Consider the following 13,376-nt stretch of genomic DNA (forward strand, 5'->3'; position numbering starts at 1 on the left):
TTTTATTTCTTTCATCACATTCCCAGTGGGTCAGAAGTTTACATACACTCAATTAGTATTTGGTAGCATTAGCTTTAAATTGTTTAACTTGGGTATAATGTTTTGGGTAGCCTTCCACAAGCTTCCCACAATAAGTTGGGTGAATGTTGGCCCATTCCTCCTGACAGAGCTGGTGTAACGGAGTCAGGTTTGTAGGCGTCCCTGCTCGCACACGCTTTTTCAGTTCTGCCCACACATTTTCTATAGGATTGAGCTCAGGGCTTTGTGATGGCCACTCCAATACCTTCAATTTGTTGTCCTTAAGCCATTTTGCCAGAACTTTGGAAGTATGCTTGGGGTCATTGTCCATTTGGAAGACCCATTTGCAACCAAGATTGAACTTCCTGACTGATGTCTTGAAATGTTGCTTCAATATATCCACATCATTTTCCGTCCTCATGATGCCATCTATTTTGTATAGTGCACCAGTCCCTCCTGCAGCAAAGCCACCCCATAACATGATGCTGCCACCCCCGTGCTTCACAGTTGGGATGGTGTTCTCCGGCTTGCAAGCCTCCCCCCTTTTCCTATAAACATAACGATGGTCATTATGGCCAAACAGTTCTATTTTTGTTTTATCAGACCAGAGGATTTTTCTCCAAAAAGTAGTCCCCATGTGCAGTTGAAACCATAGTCTGGCTTTTTTATGGCAGTTTTGGAGCAGTGGCTTCTTCCTTGCTGAGCGGCCTTTCAGGTTATGTCGATATAGGACTCGTTTTACTGTGGATATAGATACTTTTGTACCTCTTTCCTCCAGCATCCTTTGCTGTCGTTCTGGGATTGATTTGGACATTTTGCACCAAAGTATGTTCATCTCTAGATGACAGAAGGCGTCTCCTTCTTGAGCAGTATGACGGCTGCGTGGTCCCATGGTGTTTATACTTGCAAACCTTTGTTTGTACAGATGAACGTGGTACCTTCAGGCGTTTGGAAATTGCTCCCAGGGATGAACCAGACTTGTGGTCTACAATTTTCTTTCTGAGGTCTTGGCTGATTTCTTTTGATTTTCCAATGATGTCAAGCAAAGAGGCACTGAGTTTGAAGGTAGGCCTTGAAATACATCCACAGGTACAATTGACTCAAATGATGTCAATTAGCCTATCAGAAGCTTCTAAAGCCATGACATCTTTTTCTGGAATTTTCCAAGCTGTTTTAAAGGCACAGTCAACTTAGTGTATGTCAACTTCTGACCCACTGGAATTGTGATACAGTGAATTATAAGTAAAATAATCTGTAAACAATTGTTGGACAAATTACTTGTGTCATGCACAAAGTAGATGTCCCAAACGACTTTCCAAAACTATAGTTTGTTAACCAGACATTTGTGCAGTGGTTGAAAAACAAGTTTTAAATGGCTCCATCTTAAGTGTATGTAAACTTTCGACTTCAACTGTATATACCGTTGATAGAATGATTCAGACTGTAGTCATGACAAGGTACTGTATCTGTGACACGACTGTCTATATCTGTGAGAACGAAGAGGAAGGACCCTTCCCTCACATGAATCTACTCCTGATCAGACGCCGTCGTATAAATTACAGGCCGTGAACCAGGAGATATGAGTAAAACCTCTCAAAGTAGCTTCTTCTCTTAAAGCCTCCATTGAATATTCCACAAACCATTCCTTTTGGATATGACCTAATTGTTTTTGAGCAAGGAAGGGTTGACACAGGTTTGACACAGCCACAGAGTTCTTGGCATATTTTACTTCTCTCGCTGCCTCCATAAACAGTCATAAACAGTACTGTACTGGCCATAAACCGGGGCGACATGTTTAAGCGTCACTCTCTCTTTGTCCCATTCTCTCTTCTTTATCTATCTCTCTTTCACTCCCACTATTCATATTTCTTACATGTGCTGTTTTCCTTTCAACGGCAGTCTCTCAGTTATCTATCAACAGTCCTGTTCTTTCTTTCACTGTTTTTCTCCTTCTCCCCTTACTCTTTCTGTGACTCGTCCTTCCACGCTTTCTTAGCATCTCTCAGTCATGTGGGCACTCTGTTAAATAAATATTTGCTGAAATATGAGCTTACCATATGAGCTGTGACTAAGCTGCTCTCAACAAACACACAAAGACTCACACAGACATTTATAAACAGCACGGAGCGCCCCAGAATGTTTTGAAGCATGGCAGATAAGCCAACACTTATCTGTGTTTGTCTATGGTCCATTTTATGACCTTATTTTCTCCATGTCAGTGTTGAATATGAACTTTTCAGTATCTCCACCTCACCACCCTTTGTGCTTCCCTCCACACACACCCAACTAGTAATATCAAACAGGTATAATATATGGCTTTACATTAAGGCACGGTCTACCTAGCTTTACATTCAAATTAGTACTCTATTAAGTTTTGTTCTTAGTGATTGTTTTGCTGTTTATGTGGTTTGTTTCCAGAGGCCAAACCTCCCTCCGCCCCCTCGCAGAATTCTGCTGACTGAACATTTTACACAAACATTACAGTGCAATTGAATGTGTTTACAAGATCATGTCTGAAAGGAATTGTCTGTATGTTTCAATATGTAAACATTGAGGAGAGATGTTTGGAAAATATAATTTACTTCACCACTTACATTCCATGGGTTGTAAATATTAGCTAAACGAATTCAAACAACAATTATATTTACGTGTGATTATTATTATATATATATATTTTTACATTAGATCACCTATATGGTAGAGAGATGCCTTATTTCTTATACAGTCTGTGGCCGAGATGCAATATTGAAAGACCCGTAAGACAAACGTTTGGGGGTAGTGCTGTTTGTCCTCGCTGCCAGTCCGTAGTAGGCCTTGAAACGAATGAAAGCTCACAAACTACCAAAGGTAGGGAGATAGTCTGAATGTATAGTTCTAAACATTTTGTAAAACAATTTACGACTACTTACCAACATGTAACTTTACTCCACAAAATAAACTGCGCTTGGTGGTTGATAAAAGGAAAGATCACGTTTAAGGAGTCATAGAAGCTAGCTAGCTATTTAGCCAGCTAAGCTAGCTTGCGAACATTAGTTGGCTTGCTAAATTTTCTAATTTTAGCTGGCTAGTTTCCTACAATATGTTTGTTCTGACCACGTTAGCTAACTATTGCAGACAACTTGCCAGTACAAAGTAAATGTGACATAAGTTGCGAACAATACAGCTAACCTTACTGTTAGCCAGAAGATTCTAACGTTGCGCTTGTTTACATTGAGCTGCACTGGGGTCAGAACGCAATTATGGTTAGATTAAAGGCCCATTGCAGTCAACGTTATTTTCCTGAGTTTTGTATATATATACCCACACTATGTAGTTGGAATAATATTGTGAAAAGGATCATGCCTTTGGTGTAAGAGCTCTTTTAAAAGATCCAGGCTGTATCACAACTGGCAATGATTGGGAGTCCCAAAGGGAGTAACACAATTAGCCTAGCGTTGGCCGGTGTAGGCCGTAATTGTAAATTTGTTCTCAACTGACTTGCCGAGTTAAACATTCAATTTTAAAAAGACCACCAAGAAATGTCAGCCTGTTTTGGTGGGATGTGCCAAATATACAGTGAAATGATTATTTACGAGGCCCAGCATTGCAGTTTCCCCCCAAAATATGGATGAGAATAAGAGATAATTACAGAACAGCAGTAAAAATTAACAATATATACAGGGAGGGGTGCCGGTTAGTTGAGGTAGTATGTACATGCAGGTAGAGCTATGTAAGTGACTATGCATAGATGACAACAGAGAGTGGCAGTGATGTGGAGGGGGGCAATGCAAATAGTCTGGGTAGCCATTTGATTAGATGTTCAGGAGTCTTATGGCTTGGGGTAATAGCTGTTTAGAAGCCTCATGTGACCTAGACTTGGCACTCTGGTACCGCTTGCTCTGCAGTAGCAGAGAGAACAGTCTAGGGTGGCTGGAGTCTTTGACAATTTTTAGGGCCTACCTCTGACACTGCCTGGTATAGAGGTCCTGAATGGCAGGAAGCTTGGCCACAGTGATGTACTGGGCCGTTTGCGCTACCCTCTGTAGTGCCTTGCGGTCGGAGGCCGAGCAGTTGCCATACCAGGCAGTGATGCAACCAGCCCGGATGCTCTCGATGGTGCAGCTGTAGAACCTTTTGAGGATCTGAGGACCCATGCCAAATCTTTTCAGTCTACTGAGGGGGAATATGTTTTTGTCATGCCCGCTTCATGACTGGCTTGGTGTCCTTGGACCATGTTAGTTTGTTGGTGATGTGGACACCAAGGAACTTGAAGCTCTCAACCTGCTACACTGCAGCCTCTTCGATGAAAATGGGGCCGTGCTCGGTCCTCTTTTTTCTATAGTCCACAATCATCTCCTTTGTCTTGATCACGTTGAAGGAGAGGTTGTTGTCCTGGCACCACACGGCCAAGTCTCTGACCTACTCCTTGTAGGCCGTCCTCTTGTTGTCGGTGATCAGGCCTACCACTGTTGTGTCATCTGCAAATGTAATGATGGTGTTGGAGTCGTGCCTGGCCGTGCAGTCATGATTGAACAGGGAGTACAGGAGGGGGCTGAGCATGCACCCTTGAGGGGCCCCTGTGTTGAGGATCAGTGTGGCGGATGTGTTGTTGGGTACCCATCAGGAAGTCCAGGATCCAGTTGCAGAGGGAGGCATTTAGTCCCAGGGTCCTTAGCTTACTGATGAGCTTTGAAGGCACTATGGTGTTGAATGCTGAGCTGTAGTCAATGAATAGCATTCTCACATCGGTGTTCCTTTTGTCCAGGTGGGAAAGGGCAGTGTGGAGTGAAATAGAGATTGCATAATCTGTGGACCTGTGGGGGCGGTATGCAAATTGGAGTGGGTCAAGGGTTTCTGGGATGATGGTGTTGATGTGAGCCATGACCAGCCTTTCAAAGCACTTCATGGCTACAGACGTGAGTGCTACGAGTCGGTAGTCATTTAGGCAGGTTACCTTAATGTTCTTGGGCACAGGCACTATGTTGGTCTGCTTAAAACATGTTGGTATTACAGACTCGGACAAGGGAGAGGTTGAAAATATCAGTGAAGAGACTTGCCAGTTGGTCAGAGCATGCTCGCAGTACACGTCCTGGTAATCCTTCTGGCTCTGCGGCCTTGTGAATGTTAACCTGTTTAAAGGTCTTACTCACATCAGCTGCAGAGAGCGTTATCACACAGTCTTCCGGTACAACTGGTGCTCTCATGCATGTTTCAGTGTTATTTTCCTCGAAGCGAGCATAGAAGTAGTTTAGCTCGTCTGGTAGGCTCGTGTCACTGGGCAGCTTCCCTTTCTGGTCTGTAATGGTTAGCAAGCCCTACAGCATCCAACGAGCGTCAAAGCTGGTGTAGTATGACTCGATCTTTGTCATGTATTGATGCTTTGTCTGTTTGATGATTCGTCGGAGGGCATAGCTGGATTTCTTATAAGTCTCCGGGTTACAGTCCCGCTTCTTGAAAGCGGCAGCTGTAGCGTTTAGCTCAGTAACAGATTCTGCCTGTCATCCATGGCTTCTGGTTGGGGTATGTACGTAAGTCACTGTGGGGACAACGTCATCGATGCACTTATTTATGAAGCCAATGACAGATGTGGTGTACTCCTCAATGCCATTGGAGGAATCCCATAACATATTCCAGTCTGTGCTAGCAAAACAGTCCTGTAGTTTAGCATCTGCTTCATCTGACAACTTTTTTTATTGATCTAATCACTGGCGCTTCCTGCTTTAATTTTTGCTTGTAAGCAGGAATCAGGAGGATGGAATTATGGTCAGATTTGCCAAATGGCGGGCAAAGGAGAGCTTTGTATGCATCTCTGTGTGTGGAGTAAAGGTGGCCCAGAGTTCTTTACCCTCTGGTTGCACATTTAACATGCTGATAGGAATTTGGTAAAACTGATTAAGTTTCCCTGCATTAAAGTACCCTGGCTACTAGGAGCGCCACCTCAGTGTGAGAGTTTTCTTGTTTTCTTATGGAGGAATACAGCTCATTCTATGCTATCTTAGTGCCAACCTCTGACTGAGGTGGTATGTAAACAGCTACGAAGAATACAGATGAGAACTCTCTCGGTAGGTAGTGGGGTCTACAGTTTATCATGATATACTCAACCCCAGGCGAGCAATAGCTCGAGACTTCCTTTGATATAGTGCACCAGCTGTTGCTTTTATTTACAAAAATACATAGTCCGCCGGCCCTTGTCTAACCAGACGCCACTGTTCTATCCTGCCGGTACATCGTATAACCAACCAGCTGTATGTTGAGTTTGTCGTCGTTCAGCCACGACTCTGTGAAGCATAAGATGTTACAGTTTTTAATGTCTCGTTGGTAGTTTAATCTTCTTATTGTCCAAAGATTGCATGTTTGCTAGCAGAATTGAGGGAAGTGGGGGTTTATTCGATCGCCTCCGACTTCTCAGAAGGCAGCCTGCTCTCCAGCCTCTCTTTCTCCGCCTCCTCTTCATGCAGATCACGGGGGTCGGGGCCTGTTCCCGAGGGAGCCGTATATCCTCCGTCTCGGGCTCGTCAGAGTCGTGAAAGAAGAAACAGGATTCTGCTAGTCCGTGGTGAGTAATCACAGTTCTGATGTCTAGAAGTTATTTTCGGTCGTATGAGACGGTAGCGGCAACATTATGTACAAAATGGGTTAAAATAATAAGTTACAAACAACGCAGATAAATAAACAAAAAAACACAATCGGTTGGGGGCACGTAAAACGTCTGCCTTCTGCTCCAGCTCCATCTTACATCCACCAGGTGGTAAATTAGTTTATGGGCGGTATTAGATTATGCTGAGCTGTGGGGCACTGGTCTATGGCCCGTGATGTGAATGGAAAAAGTGGTGAGGGAGGAGCACCTTTCTCAAATTGAACAGTAATCTACACTGCGCGGTCGTGTTGTCAACATGGTACATCATCCAGTAACATACAACCTTTGTATCAAAAGCAATCACTTTTGAATGTGAACACAGGCCAGATTAATCGATTCCCTTCAGTAAGCGAGTGAGTTCCAAACCTCTCTGCCAATAACAGAAAGTTATCCATTTTCCCCGCCCCGCATAGACCACTCCCAGACAGTCCTAACAAAATTCTTGCTTGAGAAATTGCTATTTGCTAAGAAGCTATTTTTGTTTCTTGTTGACCATTTCAATTGAAAACAGTCACAGTAAGGTTACCCAGAAGTTATTTGATATTGAGAGAAAAATGGCAACATTGGACCTTTAAGACACCTTGGAGCCAACGCAAGATATGGATCGGAAAACCTACTTCAATGCAAAGATGGGATGTTACACTGTACTCTAAATTTGACCTAATTTGATGAATGCATTTTGAACATCTCATTACCACAGGCAACATCATGTCGGCGGACACCAAAATCGCAGAGCTTTTAACAGAGCTCCATCAACTCATCAAGCAGACGCAGGTAAGTCTCAACCAATGGTTTTTACACCCAAGTGCTGTTGTCATCAGGAGCGCTGACCTGTGATTCAGGTACCACAGTGGAGGAATAGCTACCTAGCTGGTTATATTCAAATGTGACTCCAATTACTCATATTTTTCCATCATGCCATCATAGGGATTGAAGTCACATTTGGGAGTAGTGTAATAACTAGCAATACAGAATAGGAATGATATTCAGAGATCAAATTAAATCTCATTGCCAAACATCAATCACTGTAATACATTTTGTGTGCACATTGCATGTTATTCTTGTTGATATATTGCATCAACCACATTGTAATATTAATCCCTTTCCTTCTCTTTTTCAGGAGGAGCGGTCGCGCAGTGAACACAACCTGCTCAACATCCAGAAAACACATGAGAGGATGCAGACTGAGAACAAGAGTGAGCCTCTTCCTCGCCTCCCCACATTCCCCTTTGTCCATCCACACTGCAACACTGTTTTAAAACTCTTTATATTACTGTTACACACCGTTTCTATTTATGTATTGTCAGGCTAAGCCAGTTCTTCTATCCTCATGGGGACCTAAAATTAATTTCCATTCAAAATCCTATTTTCTCTAACCCCTAAACCTAACCCTTACTTGTAACCCTAAACCTTACCACTAACTTCTTATCCGAATTGTAACCCTAAACCCTAAGATCAAAATATTACTATCCTTGTGGGGACTTTGGGGCTTTTAGATCCCCATAAGGATACACACACACACACACACACACACACACACACACACACAGTGTAATAAGGTGTTATTCTTGTTTCTCCCTCCCCCAGCCTCCCCTTACTACCGGACTAAGCTGAGGGGACTCTACACCACAGCCAGAGCAGACGCTGAGGCAGAGTGCAGGTCGGTAGCCTACACTTGAAAAAGAAAAGGAGAGCCGCACACTCTAGGAGCTCAGATGCAATAATTTAATAACCTAATAACCAACGAAGACAGCTTGTCTGTCGAAGCATCAGGGTAGCCTACACTGATATCCCTATGCCCCTTGCCCTATGGACCCTTGAAGTGTCCACTGATCTGATATGGTAGGTTTGGTGTAAGCCATTTAATGTAATGTTTCCTTTCACCTATCCAACTGTGGTAGTTCAGTGATTGGATGTGTTTTTGCGTTCAGAAATCATCACCACCATGTGGAGTACGTAAGTACAGCTTAATTCCAAAGAAATAAGTCGGGCGCCACTCTTTCTCTCCCACAGTATTCTTCGTCATGCTCTCGACAAAATTGCAGAGATCAAATCCTTATTGGAGGAGAGGCGAATAGGTAAGAATGGAAGGAAGGAGACGAGAATAAGCCACTGTTAACCATTGAGATGCAGCCCATGCCTCACTCTTTCCTCTCTCTCTCCTCTCCCCCAGCGGCTAAGATGGCAGGGGTGAACAGTGACAATGACCCCCCCAGGAAGACCATGCGGAGGGGGGTGCTGATGACACTGCTCCAACAGTCAGCCATGACGCTCCCGCTGTGGATTGGCAAGCCAGGAGACAGGTAGGGTCTGATGATTCAGTCTCTCCTGAGCTCAGTATAGTAGTGCACAACATTTTACAACGGGAAACAAAAATGTATTTATTTTTATTTCCCCCCCCGTATTTCGTAGTATCCAATTGGTAGTAGTTACAGTTTTGTCTCATCGCTGCAACTCCCGTACAGACTCGGGAGAGGCAAAGGTCGAGATCCATGCGTCCTCCGAAACACAACCCAAAACAAGCTGCACTGCTTCTTGACACAATGCCCATCCAACCCGGAAGTCAGCCGCACCAATGTGTCGGAGGAAACACTGTACACCTGGCGACCGTGTCGGCGTGCACTGCGCCCGGCCTGCCACAGGAGTTGCTAGTGGGCGATGAGACAAGGATATCCCTGGCGGCCAACCCCACCCTAAGCTGGACGACGCTGGGCCAATTGTGCAACGCCCCATGGGCCTCACGGTCGCGGCCAGCTGCGACAGAGCCTGGACTCAAACCCAGACTCTCTAGTGGCACAGCTAGCACTGCGATGCAGTGCCTTAGACCACTGTGCCACTCGGGAGGCCAAAATCTGTGTTCTTGTTGTGTACATTTCAAGTTCAGTACCCCCCCCCCCATTTCTTTTCCACCTGCCCCTTTTTTCTGTCCTCCATTACTATATTACTCCCTCAACCCTAAAACCCTCCATCCTTCCCTGTATCCCCCTCTCCTCCAGTCCTCCTCCCCTGTGTGGGGCGATGCCAGCCAACAGTGACTACGTGGCCAAGCAAGGGGACAAGGTGGCAGCGCGGGTCAAGGCCGTGGACGGAGACGAACAGTGGATCCTGGCTGAGGTGGTCAGCTACAGCCACTCCACCAACAAGTAACTATCAGCAAATCAGCTACAGCCACTTTTAGCCAATCAAGTACAGCCATGTACCACTGTTACCAATCAACTACAGCCTTTAACACTTTTAGCCAATCAGCTACAACACAGACTGTTTTGAGTTGTATTCTTTTGCTCTATCCTTCAGGTACGAAGTGGATGACATTGATGAGGAAGGAAAAGAGTAAGTCAATGTCTTCATTTTCTATATTTCTTTTCCTACTATTTTGTCTTGTAGTACATTATATTTTATGCCCTGAAAATCTCACCTTGGATATAATTACAATTATCTACTCTACTTCTTATCCCCCCCCCCTCCCATCCTCCTACTCCAGGAGACACACCCTGAGCAGGCGGCGTATCATCCCCCTGCCCCAGTGGAAGGCCAACCCAGAGACGGACCCGGAGGCCCTGTTCAGTAAAGACCAGCTGGTGCTGGCCCTCTACCCCCAGACCACCTGCTTCTACAGAGCCCTCATCCACACACACCCACACCGGGTGAGACAAGGAAAGGCAGAGGAGAGGAGCGGGGGGGGGGGGCTGATTGACGTCATTTGAATACATTTTGTTTGATGACGAAACTACATAAAGCTGGTTCAGAGATAATGTTACTGTACACCAAACCCTGCATCCAAGCAGTCCCCTCGCTTGGCAGCTTCCCCTCCATCAATCCTAACCTTAACCATTATTGGGGAAAATGCTAAACTGACCCCAAATCATCTGTGAACTCTGTTCTCTCCACAAACCACCATGCTCTCTCTGCTCTCTCAGCCCCAGGACGACTACTCAGTGCTGTTTGAGGACACGTCGTACGCAGACGGCTACTCCCCGCCCCTCAACGTAGCTCAGAGATACGTGGTGGCCTGCAAAGAGAACAAAAAGAAGTAAAGAAGAGACTGATAAAGAGGAGAAGAAAGAGAGGAGTCAGGATAAATCAAGGGGACTGTGACTGAAGATACTGTATTTTGTCAGACTTGACAAGTACACTGTGTAGACAAGTGTTCCTAGACAAGTGTTTCCAACCACCCCCCCTCCCCAGAATAACAATGGATTCCATACCTTAACCACACGTATGGACACACTGAGGGCGGGTTTCAAATAAAATAACATCAAATGAAACTTTACTTGTCACATGCGCCGAATACAAGTGTAGACCTTACTGCGAAATGCTTATTTACAAGCCCTTGACCAAAGGTGCAATTCAAGGAGAATTAATAAAATATTTACCAAATAAACTAAAGTAAAAAATAATAAAAAGTAACACAATAACATAACAATAACGAGGCTATATACCGAGGGTACCGATACCGAGTCAGTGTGCGGGGGTACAGGTTAGAGGTCATTTGTACATTTAGGTAGGGGTGAAGTGACTATGCATAGATAATAAACCGCGAGTAGCAGCAGTGTACAAAACAAATGGAGGGGGGGTCAATGTAATAGTCTGTTGGCCATTTGCTTAATTGCTCAGCAGTCTTATGGCTTGGGGGTAGAAGCTGTTAAGGAGCCTTTTGGTCCTAGACTTGGCGCTCAGGTACCGCTTGCCGTGCGGTAGAAGAGAAAATAGTCTGACTTGGGTGACTGGAGTCTCTGACAATTATATGGGCTTTCCTCTGACACCGCCTATTATATAGGTTCTGGATTGCAAGAAGCTTGGCCCCAGTGATGTACTGGGCCATACGCACTACCCTCTGTAGCGCCTTACGGTCAGATGCCGAGCAGTTGCCATACCAGGCGGTGATGCGACCGGTCAGGATGCTCTCTATGGTGCAGCTGTAGAACTCTTGAGGATCTGGGGATCAATGCCAAATCTTTTTAGTCTCCCGAGGGGGAAAAGGTTTTGTCGTGCCCTCTTCATGACTCTCTTGGTGTGTTTGGACTAGAGGTCGACCGACTATGATTTTTCAACGCCGATGCCAATTATTGGAGGATGAAAAAAAGCCGATACCGATTAATCTGCCGTTTTTAAATGTATTTTATTTATTTGTTATGATGACAATTACAACAATACTGAATGAACACTTATTTTAACTTAATATAATACATAAAAAAAATCTATTTAGCCTCAAATAAATAATGAAACATGTTCAATTTGGTTTAAATAATGCAAAAACAAAGTGTTGGAGAAGAAAGTAAAAGTGCGATATGTGCCATGTAAGAAAGCTAACGTTTAAGTTCCTTGCTCAGAACATGAGAACATATGAAAGCTGGTGGTTCCTTTTAACATGAGTCTTCAATATTCCCAGGTAAGGAGTTTTAGGTTGTAGTTATTATAGGACTATTTATCTCTATACCATTTGCATTTCATTAACCTTTGACTATTGTATGTTCTTATAGGCACTTTAGTATTGCCAGTGTAACAGTATAGCTTCCGTCCCTCTCCTCGCTGGGCTCGAACCAGGAACACAACGACAGCCACCCTCGAAGCAGCGTTACCCATGCAGAGCAAGGGGAACAACTACTCCAAGAACGAGTGACGTTTGAAACGCTATCAGCGCGCACCCCGCTAACTAGCTAGACGTTTCACATCGGTTACACCAGCCTAATCTCGGGAGTTGATAGGCTTTAAGTCATAAACAGCGCAATGCTTGACGCACAACGAAGAGCTGCTGGCAAAACGCACGAAAGTACTGTTTGAATCAATGCTTATGAGCCTTCTGCTGCCTACCATCGCTCAGTCAGACTGCTCTGTCAAATCCTATACTTAATTATAACATAATAACACACAGAAATACGAGCCTTAGGTCATTAATAAGGTCAAATCCGGAAACTATCATCTCGAAAACAAGACGTTTATTCTTTCAGTGAAATACGGAACCGTTCCGTATCTAAGGGGTGGCATCCATTAGTCTAAATATTCCTGTTACATTGCACAACCTTCAATGTTATGTCATGATAACGGAAAATTCTGGCAAATTAGGCATTAACTGTTAACTGTTGCATATACACTGACTGTGTGCAATGAAATCAAGAGAAGTGACACAATTTCACCTGTTTAATATTGCCTGCTAACCTGGATTTCTTTTAGCTACATATGCAGGTTTAAAAATATATACTTCTGTGTATTGATTTTAAGAAAGGAATTGATGTTCATGGTTAGGTACACATTGGAGCAACGAGACGCACCGCATCAATTACAGTGGGGCAAAAAAGTATTTAGCCAGCCACCAGTTGTGCAAGTTCTCCCACTTAAAAAGATGAGAGAGACCTGTAATTTTCATCATAGGTACACTTCAACTATGACAGACAAAGAGAAAAAAAATCCAGAAAATCACATTGTAGGATTTTTAATTAATTTATTTGCAAATTATAGTGGAAAATAAGTATTTGGTCAATAACAAAAGTTTCAATACTTTGTTATATATCCTTTGTTGGCAATGACAGAGGTCAAACGTTTTCTGTAAGTCTTCACAAGGTTTTCACACACTGTTGCTGGTATTTTGGCCCATTCCTCCGTGCAGATCTCTAGAGCAGTGATGTTTTGGGGCTGTTGCTGGGCAACACGGACTTTTAACTCCCTCCAAAGATTTTCTATGGGGTTGAGATCTGGAGACTGGCTAGGCCACTCCAGGACCTTGAAATGCTTCTTACGAAACCAC

At 44.1% G+C, this 13,376-nt stretch overlaps 1 protein-coding gene across 1 annotated transcript; it reads left to right on the forward strand.

Moving 5' to 3' along the window:
• The first annotated feature begins 2,837 nt into the window (after nucleotides 1–2,837).
• On the forward strand, nucleotides 2,838–10,899 carry LOC110521884 (SAGA-associated factor 29). The gene is made up of 11 exons (XM_036969469.1): nucleotides 2,838–2,865; nucleotides 6,456–6,553; nucleotides 7,335–7,408; nucleotides 7,755–7,830; nucleotides 8,222–8,294; nucleotides 8,648–8,712; nucleotides 8,808–8,937; nucleotides 9,631–9,777; nucleotides 9,929–9,964; nucleotides 10,116–10,278; nucleotides 10,552–10,899. The coding sequence occupies exons 3-11, from the start codon at nucleotides 7,343–7,345 to the stop codon at nucleotides 10,666–10,668; spliced, it is 873 nt and encodes a 290-aa protein (XP_036825364.1). The 5' UTR covers nucleotides 2,838–2,865; nucleotides 6,456–6,553; nucleotides 7,335–7,342; the 3' UTR covers nucleotides 10,669–10,899.
• Nucleotides 10,900–13,376: the final 2,477 nt, after the last annotated feature.

This window comes from Oncorhynchus mykiss, chromosome 30 (genome assembly GCF_013265735.2).
Source record: "Oncorhynchus mykiss isolate Arlee chromosome 30, USDA_OmykA_1.1, whole genome shotgun sequence".
Taxonomy (NCBI): domain Eukaryota; kingdom Metazoa; phylum Chordata; class Actinopteri; order Salmoniformes; family Salmonidae; genus Oncorhynchus; species Oncorhynchus mykiss.

Coding starts and splice junctions, on each gene's coding strand:
- LOC110521884 (XM_036969469.1), top strand. CDS start 7,343: ATGTCGGCGGACACCAAAATCGCAGAGCTTTTAACAGAGCTCCATCAA. Junction 8,295..8,647: donor GACGCTGAGGCAGAGTGCAG/GTCGGTAGCCTA, acceptor TCTCTCCCACAG/TATTCTTCGTCATGCTCTCG. Junction 10,279..10,551: donor TCCACACACACCCACACCGG/GTGAGACAAGGA, acceptor CTGCTCTCTCAG/CCCCAGGACGACTACTCAGT.